The 13,198-nt window shown below is 44.3% G+C and overlaps 1 protein-coding gene across 1 annotated transcript in view; it reads left to right on the top strand.

Moving 5' to 3' along the window:
* The window catches only part of camkk1a (calcium/calmodulin-dependent protein kinase kinase 1, alpha a), a 76,661-nt gene that overhangs the window by 24,112 nt on the left and 39,351 nt on the right, over window positions 1-13,198 (top strand). The window contains exons 2-3 of the mRNA XM_008299267.1: window positions 5,438-5,888; window positions 12,121-12,168. Of these exons, the coding sequence (XP_008297489.1) occupies window positions 5,559-5,888; window positions 12,121-12,168 (378 nt within the window). The 5' untranslated portion in view covers window positions 5,438-5,558. The remainder of the gene's footprint in view (window positions 1-5,437; window positions 5,889-12,120; window positions 12,169-13,198) is intronic.

Genomic DNA, 13,198 nt, shown 5'->3' with positions numbered 1-13,198 from the left:
GTCTTGCTGTGTACAAATCTAGCTGCTGTGTTTTCACATCGCTGTACTTCTCCGAGCAGGTTCTACATCACACTGCTGCCTCTGATGATGTGTGAGAGACTCCAGAGGAAACGCAGACCTTAAATGTGCAAACAAAATCTGTTCGATAAGGTGAGACGGATGTAAAACTCACTGGGTGGGGGAGGGAGAGGATTTTCACTTCACTTCAAGCGCTTCCAAATATCCAGAGTTTCTCTTTGTGATGCTCTGTACGTCCTGCCACCACCTGTTACACAACCAGGCATGATTTCACTGACCATAACTTTGAAAGAACACTCAGTGGATTTAACTCCTACGCTGTTGGACTCATGATGGATAGTCTGCACACATTCTTCTCCCTTGTAAAAACCCGGTGCGTACACAACCCACAATGCTGCTGACAGTTACAATATCTTTAAATCTCTCTTTTTTTTTTTTTGTAGTTGGCACAAATACATGAACTTTCAAGTCTATAAAAGGACAGTAAAGAGATGAGTTTGTTTCAAGTGATCAAATTTAATTTATCTGAGCTTTGTTCCTCTTTTGAAGGCAGTTTGATTGATTTTATTGTACAAGTAAGTTATGTGATAACTTAAGAATATGACAACCATGAAGAACTTTTTGAGTTTTGGAGCATTACTAGTACCTTTCATAAAAAACGTTAAACCGTTGCACCTACCTGGTTTAGCCTTCACTTATCTACCAGCATGTCACAGCTGTGTGGCACAACATTTATCTGCCAAGATAGATGGAGGCAGTAAAAATAAAAACAAAAAAAGGTTAGATGTGAAAAGAAATAATAAACCTAATGAAAAAAAATAAATCCTGCATAATGGAAATGTGTTCTAACCTGCTCGTGCAAACAAATAGAAATCGCAGTGCAGCTAAAATTAATAACCAGACCGCTGCTTCTCCTCCGCCTCCCACTTCTGCCAGGATATTGCTCACACATGCAGCGGGCTGAGCGGCGCCGCGCCGGAGAGAACCCGTTTCAAGAGACACATAATCACTAGTTGTGGTAAGAATTAGCAAAATATGACAGTTCCTCTTTGTTTTTTTTTTCCCCCCTCAAATGAGTCAGGAGTCAAACAATGCATTTCCCCTTGTCCTGGCAGTTAAAAGGTTTTTTTTCCCACTGCTCTCGAAATTTCCATAGTTTGAATTACAGTCCTTTGAAATATGCAAATAGAAATGGGCAAATTATGATGTGTGTCGTGGGCAAGCAGCGGTCCTCACACACACTAGAATCAATATATAATATGACATTCAAGAGGAAGACTTCCACTTAAATAGAGATTTTATTGGTGTTTTCAAACATTATGGGCGACAGCAGCGTGTAATATGATAGGTGACATAACTCCTCTGTAAGGATGTTCAGTTTCTGTGTGTGTTCATATATCTGCCAGTAAACTACAAGCCTTTGAATTGTAATAACTATGTTTAAAGACCCCCCTTTGGTGAAAATCATTGTTCTGTCTTTGTGAACATGTCCATAAGGTGTTTCCTATGTGGTGGAACTGAATGCCAATGCCATGGTCGAGCATTTCCATCATGAAACTACACTTTATACAGAAGTCCATGAGAACACAATCTGCCTGCCACTTGATCTCTTACGTCAGTAAACATGTTCCGAGCGTGTTTATGTTCTGAACTGCTAGTTTCAAGACTTTCTGGGGTTAATTCTGTAAATTATTGTCACACTTGTTGGCTACGTCCATCTTTTATGAACAGTCTATGCAAGGCTTGATGTCTGCAAGTGGACTGCAAGATATCGTCAAGAAAAGCCAACGACACACGCTGATCAGCCACAACAGTGAAACCAGCTGCCTAATATTGTGCAGGTCCATCTCGTGCTGCCATAACAGCTCTGAGCCATGAGGGCGTCGACACAGGACCTTGTGTCCATGCAGACGATGGGGGTGTCCTGTGGTTCCGGCCACTGATGGCTTGGTATCAGTATCTTTGGGTCCTGTGGGCTACAGGATGGGACCGTCATGAATCGGGCTTGTTTCTGGTGCATCCCATTAATTTTTGATTGGAATTTGGAGGTCCAGTTAATGCCTTGGACCCTGTGTCGTGTTCTTTAAGCTGTTCCTGAGCAGCTTTTGTTGGTGGAGGCCGCTGCTGTCAAGGATCGCCAAAGGTGCTTGGTCTGCAACAATTTTATCTGTGGGTGATATGGGTAAAAGCAATATGTACATGAATGCCAGGACCCCAGGTTTCCCAGCAGAACATTGAATTGTAACAAGATGATCAGTGGTTTTAATGTTGTGGCTGATTGTTCTACACTGTGACTGAACATTTTGCAGACAAGTTTAAATACACGGAAGAGTCATTTATTCAGCACATTTCCTCATTCTGCTGCTAAACCAGCTGTAATTGGTTAGAATTATGTTCCTCACGAAACATACTTGCTGTTCCAAATTGGTATTTCAACACAATTTTGTGGAACCCGATTTGAAAGCAAAAAATAATTAGACAAAATCTAACGGCCCCTCTGGCAGCGAACAAATCAAGCAGCACCATCACCCCCCACTTTCCTGCTCATCACTGTGCCAGTACTCACAAACTAGCTGGGAGCTTGCTAGTTAGCATTATGGAGAAAAAAGAAATCCTGTGACATGGCCCAACAGTTTGTGCCAGTTTGTGGTAAAGCAGCTTTCATTGTTGTTTGTACCCGTAATGTTGGAGACAAGAGAATCAAAAGCAGAATCCAAGAAACTGCAACGATTATCTTGTCCTCTACGAACATTCATCCCCTCTGGGCAAACACTGAACTTGCTGTTCTACGGATGCGTCACTTTTTTTTTTTTTTTTGTCGTCTTCTTTTTTCAGTAAATCATGTTGCAGCCTTCTGGCAAATTTTTACCCTCGTTTGCATAAAGATAAAAAATGTTTAACTTTCCAACCCATTTGTGTACCCAGTAGTAAGTTCAGCCTGTCCTGGAATCCCACCGTGTCTCGTGAAGCCGTGAAGCGGCAGTGGACTGGAAGTGACAAGCTTTAACTGACGGCTCACATGGCAGCCGCTAATTACACCGAGTCAGCCACAACATTAAAACCAGTGACGGGTGAAGTGGATAACACTGATTATCTCGTTACAGTGGCACCTGTCAGGAGGTGTGATATATGAGGCGCAAAGTGAGCAGTCGGTTCTTGAAGTTGACACGTTAACGGGGGAAAAGGAGCAAGCAAAGAGACCTCTGTGGCTTTGGTGATGGCGAGATGACTTGATTTCCAAAATGGAAGGTCTTGTGGGAAGTTCCCAGTATACAGTGGTTGGTATGTACCAAAGGCGAACACGGTCATAGGCAACCAAAGCTTACTGATGTATGTGGTCCGATCCCACAGAACAGCTACTGTACTGGGCTATGATAGAAAGGTGTGAGAATGTTTTTAAAATCACGTGGACAACTGTTTGTCGTTGACTTTGGGACGAGATGGCAGCAAGATGCACGTTGGGACGAAGGTAGTGTGATGTTCTTGGCGATGTTCTGCTGGGAAACCCTGGTCCTGCATTGATGTGGATGTTACTTTGACTCCTCCAACCTTCTTAAACATTGTTGTAGACCACATACACCCTGTTAAGGCAAAGGTATTTCTTGATAATCTCAGTTGACAGGATGGTGCTCCTTGCCACACTTGCAAACACTGTTTAGGAAACATTACAAAGAGTCTCCAAGTTCCTCAGGTATCGATCCAGTAGGGTACCTGTGGGATGTACTAGAAAACAAGTCTAATTCATAGAGAGTCAGTGGATGAAAATGGCATGGTGCTTGATGCCACCTTCAGAACTCAGGAGCAGACGAATTAAGGCAAATGTCCTCCACGGATCCAACTATTTGTGTTGTGTGTGCGCAAACAAAGTTTCTGGCAAAGTATTGTTGAACTTCATCTCTAAATTGTACAGCCCGATGTTTGTGGTTCTGGTGTTTCACGGTAGCTTCACCAGTTTGCCTCCCGTGGAGAATATGGGTCTGGACCACAGTGGTAGACAGACACTCCAGAGAGCTACGCCACCAGCACGACTTTATGAGTTGGTATCGAGCCATGGCTGTGTGAACGCATGAATGAGTATGACACACCTGGACAAAGTGGAACACTGTGTTATTTTAGAATCTGAAGCTCAACCTTCCTGACACACTTCAAAAATAGCTTAACATGGCCCATTTCCTTAACACCTCATGAGTGACTTTGTATTTGGCTCCATTGTCTCTCTTCAGACTGTGCCTTTTGGTGGCACATATACACACACCCAGGTGGCCCTTCTGGGATGAAAACACTCTTGATTCCTGCTGTTAAATAGATGGAGAACTGTTTGAGGACGTGCCCTTTTCCTTGGATGAGCTGGGCTAGGCTCACTTTGCATCTCTGTGTTCTTTCATATGCAGAACAAAACCTGAACCAGATGTACGAGAGAGCTTTGATATTCCCCGTCTGTGGCAATCTGCCGCTGACTTGATATTTATTAGAGATGAAAGGGGAAAAGCACAACAAACAAATGCCGCTAAATGTCTCTGTAGCACACACACACACATAATATATGCACACAATACCTTCAGTCTTCCTTATGTGTGCATTTCTTTGTGTCAGTCTGCCCACACACATCTGACAGGGATACAGGGAACCATGACCAAAGGCATAAAGCATAATTAGCTTTGCAGTGAACGGGTTGGATTTTATCATGGGGACATTTATTTGATTTTGTGAGTGCGTGTCGACTGAAGGTAACTTGACCCGCCAGGCCGCCCACACACACACACACACACACACACACACACAAAGAGATGACATTTGCTCTTTTATCTGACTGCTTGATTAAACTCCAGTCTGTTGTTTACTCAGTTTTACTGACTCAAATGAACCTTCAGCAGCATCATAAATGTTAAATAATGCAGACTGAGCCATTATTTAACACTATTCCCTAAATAGTAGACTCATTGTCTGTATATTTAGATCTGTTGTAGTGCTTTTTAAATGAACGATGCTGTATTTGCCTTTGTGCTTTAAGTGATCTTCTGAGGAGACTGACTAAAAATCTCATAACCTGCTGTGCACTAAATTATTTATTTGCATAGGAAACATGCAGAGGAATTTGCAGTGTTTTTACAGCCCTTGCAGAGCTTTCAAAGTTAGATTAAAGGCTACTGTGTACAAAATATTAGACATAAGAGGATAAGAAATGTTGAAAAATCACTCACTGTCCTTTGTAAATGTTGATGACCATTACGTTTGTACCAACTCCTCTCTCCTCTCCACTGGATATTGGCAGCTAGACGGTGTGAAGATTGTGTTTTGAGAAGTTTTAGTGAGTAAATCGACCTTAAAAGTCAACCAAGATTGTGAGAAAAATACACTGCTGGGACATTTCTGTTCTGCTCTCACTGAGCTCACAGCCTCCATCTCTCTGTCCCTGCAGCTCCGCCGAGACCCAGATCGCTGCGACCGCAGGCTGGCCCAGGTCACGTTGATGCTGGTGGGCGCTCCAGGGCACTCTCCCCGCCACCTGCTCCTGCACCGCTCCCACCTCCTCAGCCGCCATGGCTATGAGCAGTGACCCTGGCTGTGAGAGGCTGGACCCCAACTCTTCCACACAGGCCAGTAGTCTGACAGACATCATGGCTGCCATGACCACGAAGGACTCGGACGGCTCGGCTGCGAACGGCGTGAGGAGCACCGGGGCCCAGCAGGACGGGGCTCAGGCCAAGAGGACGCACCCGATGCGGCCTCACCTGACTGGGAGGAAGCTGTCGCTGCAGGAGAGGGGCACCTACATGTCGGGCTCTGCGGGAGGCTACACCCACATCTCCCCTCGTGTGGCTCGCAGGCCCACAGTGGAGTCGAAACGCGTCTCCATATCAGACTCTCAGGTGAGAACGCCACTTTTGTTAATATTTTATTTATTAATTCCATTCCTTAAAATGCCTTAGCTACACAAAAAATGTGAGGTTTTCCTCTTACAGCAGCAGCAGGATGGATATCAAGGCACAGGCTTGGACAGTACAGCAAAGAAAAAAATCAAGAAGCTTAAAAATGTACTCCTAAACCTTTCTTTTTGCCTGTAATCCTCTGATTTGGAACTCTGAAGACGAATTTGTGCATTTGGGTGTGACAGGTGGTACCATAGCAGGGAGTAAGAAAGCAGCTCCATCATGAGAGTAGGTGTCAGAAGCAGCAGCATTCAGCTCCATACCTGTGAGTTATCGCACGTGATTTGTGTTAATGCATCATTAGGCCAGCCTCTTTCATGGATGTGCGTCCTATGTCACACTCTCCGCTCTGCGCTGTGAGCAGATGTGTTGCCATAATGACATGTGAGAGCTTTGTGTTCTGGCTGCGACACACATGAGATGCATTACTGGCAGCGTCGTAGAAGTGAGGGGTCGAGGTGGGAGCTGCTAATGACTTGTCATCATGAGGACCATTTGTACTCGTTTTCCGACGCGTGCATGTCCGTCTGTTTAAATGAGATGAAATATGATGCGGCTTTGGTGACAGCTGATGCTTTTCCTGCTCCACTCTGTGGTTTCAGATTTACATCGGCTCGCTGAAGGCGTTCCTGCTGCTCGGCTGTGTTGTGCTGCAAACTTTACATTCCTCTTACATCGCTGTCGTTTTTTTTTTTTTTTTTCTTACTGCACAGTCAGCAAAGAAATCCACACTGTCAAACCTGTGAGACTACCTGCCTCATTGCCTGCTTTCTAGAGCTTCACAGAGGCAGGAGTGAAGTAACAAACACACACAGTGATGCAAGAAGCACATTACAACTTGAATTGCACTGGATGCAGGCTGCTGGTGTATATGAGCATACATTTGAACAATTACAAACAATCAAAGCTATTTGGCACTTGTTTGGTGCGCACGCTAGCTAATTATTTTATCAGTGATGGCCTGCGTTGCATCATGATAGCTTTTTTAGAGCCTATTAAATATGGTTTTGGGGCAAACAGCTTTGCATCTACTTAGTCAAGCCTGTTGCATCTTAAAGAACTAGTCTGACATTTTGCTTTTTTGCAGAGAGAAAGATCCTGTTTAGGATGCTAAATTGGATTTTTTTTTTTACAACGGTGACAAAGCCAGCCAACTTCTGTCTTAAAATAATAATATGCACCATTTAAAGCTCAATAATTAGCACAGGATATCTTATTTGTTGTGGTAACTTCTGGAAATCTGCATCTGGCCAAGAAATGTTCATGCAAAAACCTGAGTCAGTGTTGTGTTTACATGTCCAGATTAACCAAACATCTCTATATAATGTTACACAGTTAGGTGTTCAAAATAAAGTCCCCAAATCCAATTCTTTAAGCATTTTTCTATGATGTGTTTTGCAATACATGTGACACGGTTGACACATGGAACTTCTAGACGAGCAAGAGGATGAGATGGTGCTCACAAGCGCTGGATGTTGGCAGAAAAAAAAGTGGACCGAGTGGAGGGAGCGGGGCGTTAAGAACCCTTTGGATCCAAATTCACACCTTTCGTCTTGGTTGAATTTCTCTCTTAGTATTGGCTGCAGAGAGGTGGAGCTCATATCACATGAAACTGCATGACCTGAGCTTTCCAATGAGACTAGCTTCTTGCCTGTTAGACAAAGTGTTTGGTGAGAAAAATAATTTTAGAATTTACATCAAGTTTAATTATAATTGAAAATGTGCGTATAGCTTAGGGTCCATCTCCATACCCATTCATCTTGTTTGAATTACTCAGAAGTGGCGTTTTGTAAGGATTAGAAACATTTCCTGGTGTTGTCCAGCCTGACCAGGAGCCTCTGTAGGTTGGCTACTGTATGGGCACACTTACATAAAACTGGGACATTCCTTTGAGCACTAAGCACACATTTTGTCCAACCTTCATCAGTCTGATATTGTCAGATTCCAGACAATCTCCCCTACACAACTATAAAAAGGAAGCTCTATTGCTGGCATTTTTGTTGGTGAGATATATGTGTAAAAGCTTCTATAAATGATCTGTTAATATTATCTCAAAAGATGGAAGATCTGGATAGTATAGGCTGTTCTGAAAAAAACAAACAGATGCAGCGTGTGTGCTTAGCCCTTATAATGACCACAGTACAGTTTCAAAGAAAAGGACGTGAACTTACCCTGAAAGCAGCCGAGGGTTCACGGGGTTAAAGAGCCTGAGGCTGGTTTCAGGCAGAGGCTCAGCTGAGGGGCGGCATGGCAGCCAGCATCAGATCCGTTTTTTTGAACCGTGAATCATGCAAAGCTACTCTAGTGGAGTCCTGGAATAAAAATACGTAGAGCTGGAACTGGAAATGCCCCTTTAAAATGTCAAACTAGTCACTTTAAACAGAACCTCTGGGGGCGGTTCTGGATTTATGATTAACACTGATGATCATCATGTAGAAGACATGCAGTTAAAAACCTGAAATATCAGTTTGCTGTGAATTAACTCGTTCAAACTAGAAGGAGCATCGTGTGGCTGTGGGTGACTCCTGAATCTCCATTTTATCTTGTGCTTTTTCCAATTCGGAGTAGCATTAAAAATTCATGACATCTGCCAGGATGTGGAAGCCCTCTGAATTTAACAGACTGCTGCCACAGACTCACAGACCTGTCACTGCGTCCATTCCTATCTGAAAATGGAGTTGCAGCTATCGCACTGAACCATAAAAACTCGGCGTTGCTTGTATTTGGCTGCTCTCACTGGATCTACGGTGTGACACAGCAGAGAGAGAGAGAGAGGGGAACATTTCCTGCTCACGGGAACATCAGTTGTGACTGACATTTCTTGAGACCTGAGAGGAATGTATAGCAGACTATGAGCACTTTTTTTCTTTTTCAGCTTCTTCCTTTCTTCCAGTCTGAGCCGGTACACTGACATTTCCATACATTTCACTGTTATGTAATACAGCAGCAGGTAACAGAACGGGGAAACTGAATAAGTATGACTTACACCTGCATGCTTTCAACTTATTAAAAACAACAGAAAACGATCCTTTCTGGGTAATTTGCGCATCAAACCAAACAAGCACCGTGGGAAACAGCATTTACTTGTGCCTCTCACTCTGTTTTGTACACATTGCGTACACATAATTTACTTCCATCTTGCGAGTTATGGTGGATTTTCAACACAAAACTTTGTTTGTTTTGTGGTTTTAAAGCTGGGATTAGTAGAATCCGGCGAAAACAAGCAAAAAATAAAGGAAGTTACATGTGTGGCTTCGTAACTGAGCTCATGTTTGTGTCAAAACAGCTCATGGAGGGATTTCTCCAGGACGAAACGAACAATTACATTCACCAGTGATGTCTGAAATGTGCACATGCAAGACAAAGGAAGTGCCAGTCAGTTAAGTCACCATTTACATTAACGTGGTTACAGTCAGTACTGAAGGATGTCTGAGGAGCAGGACACGTTTATGCGTCCACAAGTGTACGTGAGAATCTGCATGATGTAAATGTCATCATCCATTCAAGTCTGCAACAGTCTGAGCAGATCCATCAACAAGCTCCGCAGTCGTGTGCGTTCCCTGGAACCTCCAAACAGACTTTAAGCAGACGACAAACTAGTATATTAACAAGTACGCATCCATGGTGGCGGCTGTCTCTATGTGTGTCTGCATAATCAAAACTTAATGTCAGCGTTATACACTTTGCACCTACAAGCACACAAGGATCTGCTAGAATGTGCAACAGTCCATGTGATGTACACTTGTCGTAAGTCAGTGAGAGTCTGAGCAGATCCATCAACAGCTACGCATGATCCACAGTAGTGTGTGTTCTCTGGAACCTCCAAACAGACGACAAACTAGTATATTAACAAGTACGCATCCATGGTGGCGGCTGTCTCTATGTGTGTCTGCAAGTGAACATAATCAAGACCTAAAGCACACAAGGATCTGTTGAGTCTGCAACAGTCCACGTGACGTACACTTGTCGTAAGTCAGTGAGAGTCTGTGCAGGTCCTTCTGTCTGCTGTCTAGGCGACCGTCCTACAAGTCCAGCAGTGCACACATTCCTACTGGGCGTGTGAGGAACGGAGTCCTCCAAGTGGACCAGAACGTACTATAATAATAACAGCTATGCATCCATAACGTCTGCAGCTGTCCGTGTGCACGTCCGCAAGGGAGAATAATAAAGGCTCGACAAGAATAGACAGCTATATACTGATAGGAGAGAAAGATCCACACGAAGTAAATGTCCACCAGTAAGAAAGTGAACATTTTGACTGGATCTGATCTAGCGGGACTCTGAGGACTCTCAGTGTGACTGTGCAAAATAGATTTGTGCAGTCCTTCACTGATGAGTATCTGCTTGTACCCGTCTCCACAGCCTGAAACATTTTTTGCAGGCTTTTACACCAAAATGGATTAACATAAAGAACCTTGTTATGTCTGACTAACTGTATGTTAAAACTAACTGTGGAGGATATTTGAGTACCATTCATGCGTCCTGTTCTGCACATTTCTGCCCATTTCACTAGAATAACCTGCATAACGCTGCATAGAATAAGCCATCTTCTCTCATTTTGCTTCAGTTATTGTACCAATCTATCAAAATTGATTTTAAAATGACAGCTCAGGGGAAATGATTTCACACTGCCGGGCTTTAAATACTATCAAACACAAGTTCCACTTTTAATCACGTTCTTCCTGCGGCTGGTGCGCTCCTTATTTATCATAACGCTTGGTCTTTGATTTTAAATGGCGCGGTGGCAGTGATCCATTCGTTATGCGGCGATATTGATCAGTTGTTGAGTAATGGATGGGGAGTTCTGTACAGGTCCGATACAACGGAGGAGCTGTGAAGGGAAATGAGCAAGGACTAGGGGGGGGGCTGCACTGTTAATGTAAAGCAACAGTGTGACGTGACAGCAGCCGCCAAAAGGCCCTCGAAAGATTTATTGTGGCCCAGCGAGGCGTTTGAGTTTGATTTATGCGTGCGGGGTGTGCATGTGTGGCAGATGTATTTAAGGCTTTCTGCATGGCCCTCTTTATCCATCAGCCCCGACAGAGTATTAACTGCAATGCCGCGTCCACTGAGCATGTGCCGACTGTGAACCCAGTGGAAGTCCTCTCAGACAATCCCTCCTGCTGCTCTTTTCTTTGTATTCTCCTCATTTGCCTTTCCCCCCTTTATCCTTCACTGCCCTATTTTCTTTACTCTTTTTTTTATTTTTTTTATTTTTGTCTCCCTTCAACCAATCAAAGCAATCCTTTTCTAAGTTGCAGTTACCTTCCAAAGCTCCCATCTTCTATTCTATCTCTACCCCCCTCCTTTCGTTATAATCCCTGCCCACAGTGCTTCACACCATCATACCCTACAGTGCATAACCCTCCGATGCACAATCCTCACATCTCCCGCAGCACCGGCAGTAATATTCCAGTACAGGCTGCATAACCAGCAAGTTATGTAACCCACTATATAATGTCATATTCTCTGAAATACCTTGCCTGGTGGCGTCCTGTCCTACGCCACGAGTCGGTGGTTGTACTTTCAGCCACGTTGTTACATCTGTGCTCTCCTACCACCTCTCATCCTGTAAACACATTCCAGCATCAAGCCTCCGGCGCTGGTCTGGCTCATAAGCCGTCGCCACCCCCAGCTGTAATGAGAGGACCGCTTTCAATCCGTTTTCTCCTCGGCTACATCTCCATCTTTTTTTTTTTCACACTTCCGCTTTACTTTCTCTTCATCGACTTCGCCCCACCTCTCCGGCCCAACCCCCCTCCTTTCGTAAAAATGTTCCCCACCGCCGCCAAACTCCTCACCTTGCCTCGCCTCGCCTGCTGCGGTCTTGCTTTCTTGTGCCGTGCCCCCGGCTGACTCTGTGCTGTGGCAGCGGTTGCCATGGAACTGCAAATCAGCCATTTAAGCAGTAGCACTCTAATGGATTTGCAGACAGTAAACAGAATCTACAGACTGCATCGTTACCTACATCTCAGGAATAAATGACTTTCAGCGCACATGCAAACACACACACACACACACACACACACACACGGCGGGAACATTTTGTTCCTGTACAAAAGACAGTCCTGTTTCTCGTTGCTTCGGATGCTTAAAGCGTTAACTTTGCTGCCTGTTATGTCTGTGCTAATGGTTTGCTCCCCATCTCTTCTCTTTCCCCCCCCCCTCGCAGGACTGCATCCAGTTGAACCAGTACAAGCTGAAGAGTGAGATTGGAAAGGTGAGCGTGTCCACTTTCTTTTCCTTTTGCCTGTTCAGTTCCGAGCGCTTTGGAAAAATAGCAGCAGCAGCAGCTCGGGGATGGTTGGCCTTTTGTAAGTGAGAAAATGGACACTGAAATTATTCACAGCATGTGCACGCAAGTCGTGAGCTGTCTTTATTTGGTGCCTTTCACGTTGTCAGATTTCACAAGTGAAATATCTTGTGAGAGGAGGAAAGTTTGTTGGGAGAACTTTCCAGGTCCTGTCCTTCCACTGAGTCATTAGTGTGCACACTGAACCCAGTGATGCTGTTCAATACTACATTCATCCTACAGGTGTGTACATCACAAGGCCAGATTCCACTGCGAGCCATTTTTGGGACGCCCAGAATTGTTTTGACTATAAGATCAAGGTTTAGTAGTTGCAAAACCCCACGGTAGATAAGTCTCAGTGCCTTTCAAGAGCTGCTGGCTGAAGCTCGGTGCTGGTTGGTAAAATGTGAATGAGAAGACAAATGATTATTATTTTAAACTTGGAGCAGCATTTTTCTGCCTTCTTGATGCCTTCGTCGTATGTTTCTCCATCAACAACATAAGATTCACCATGAAGGTTACCATAATAAACACCCGTTGTATTATTGGGCTAACGTCTTGATGGAAGCTGTTGGATCTGATACCACAGTAGAAACCGAAAGGCTGAAAGGGCCCCTAAATGTAAATAGTCTGCACTTCTATAGCGTTTTTATCCAAAGCACTTTACAATGTGTTTCTCATTCACCCATTCACACACACATCCATACACCAATGGCGACAGAGCTGCCATGCAAGCTGCTGCCTGCCATTGGGAGCAACTTTGGGTTCAGTGTCTTGCCCAAGGACACTTTGACTGTGGAGGGGACGGGGGTCGAACCTTGCAACTGGAGGACGAACTCTCTACCACCTGAGCCACAGCCACCCAAATGTTCGCACCAATGAACGCCCGGCCCAATTTTCTGCAGTGCAAAGCCGCCAGTTGGCTGTATCTACCTTTTTAGGACCTCAAGTTCTCCTT

Source organism: Stegastes partitus, unplaced genomic scaffold (assembly GCF_000690725.1).
Source record: "Stegastes partitus isolate 25-593 unplaced genomic scaffold, Stegastes_partitus-1.0.2 Scaffold1397, whole genome shotgun sequence".
In the NCBI taxonomy this organism is placed as follows: Eukaryota; Metazoa; Chordata; class Actinopteri; family Pomacentridae; genus Stegastes; species Stegastes partitus.
The sequence above is the reverse complement of the archived record's forward strand: the minus strand, read 5'-3'. Positions and strand labels throughout refer to the sequence as shown.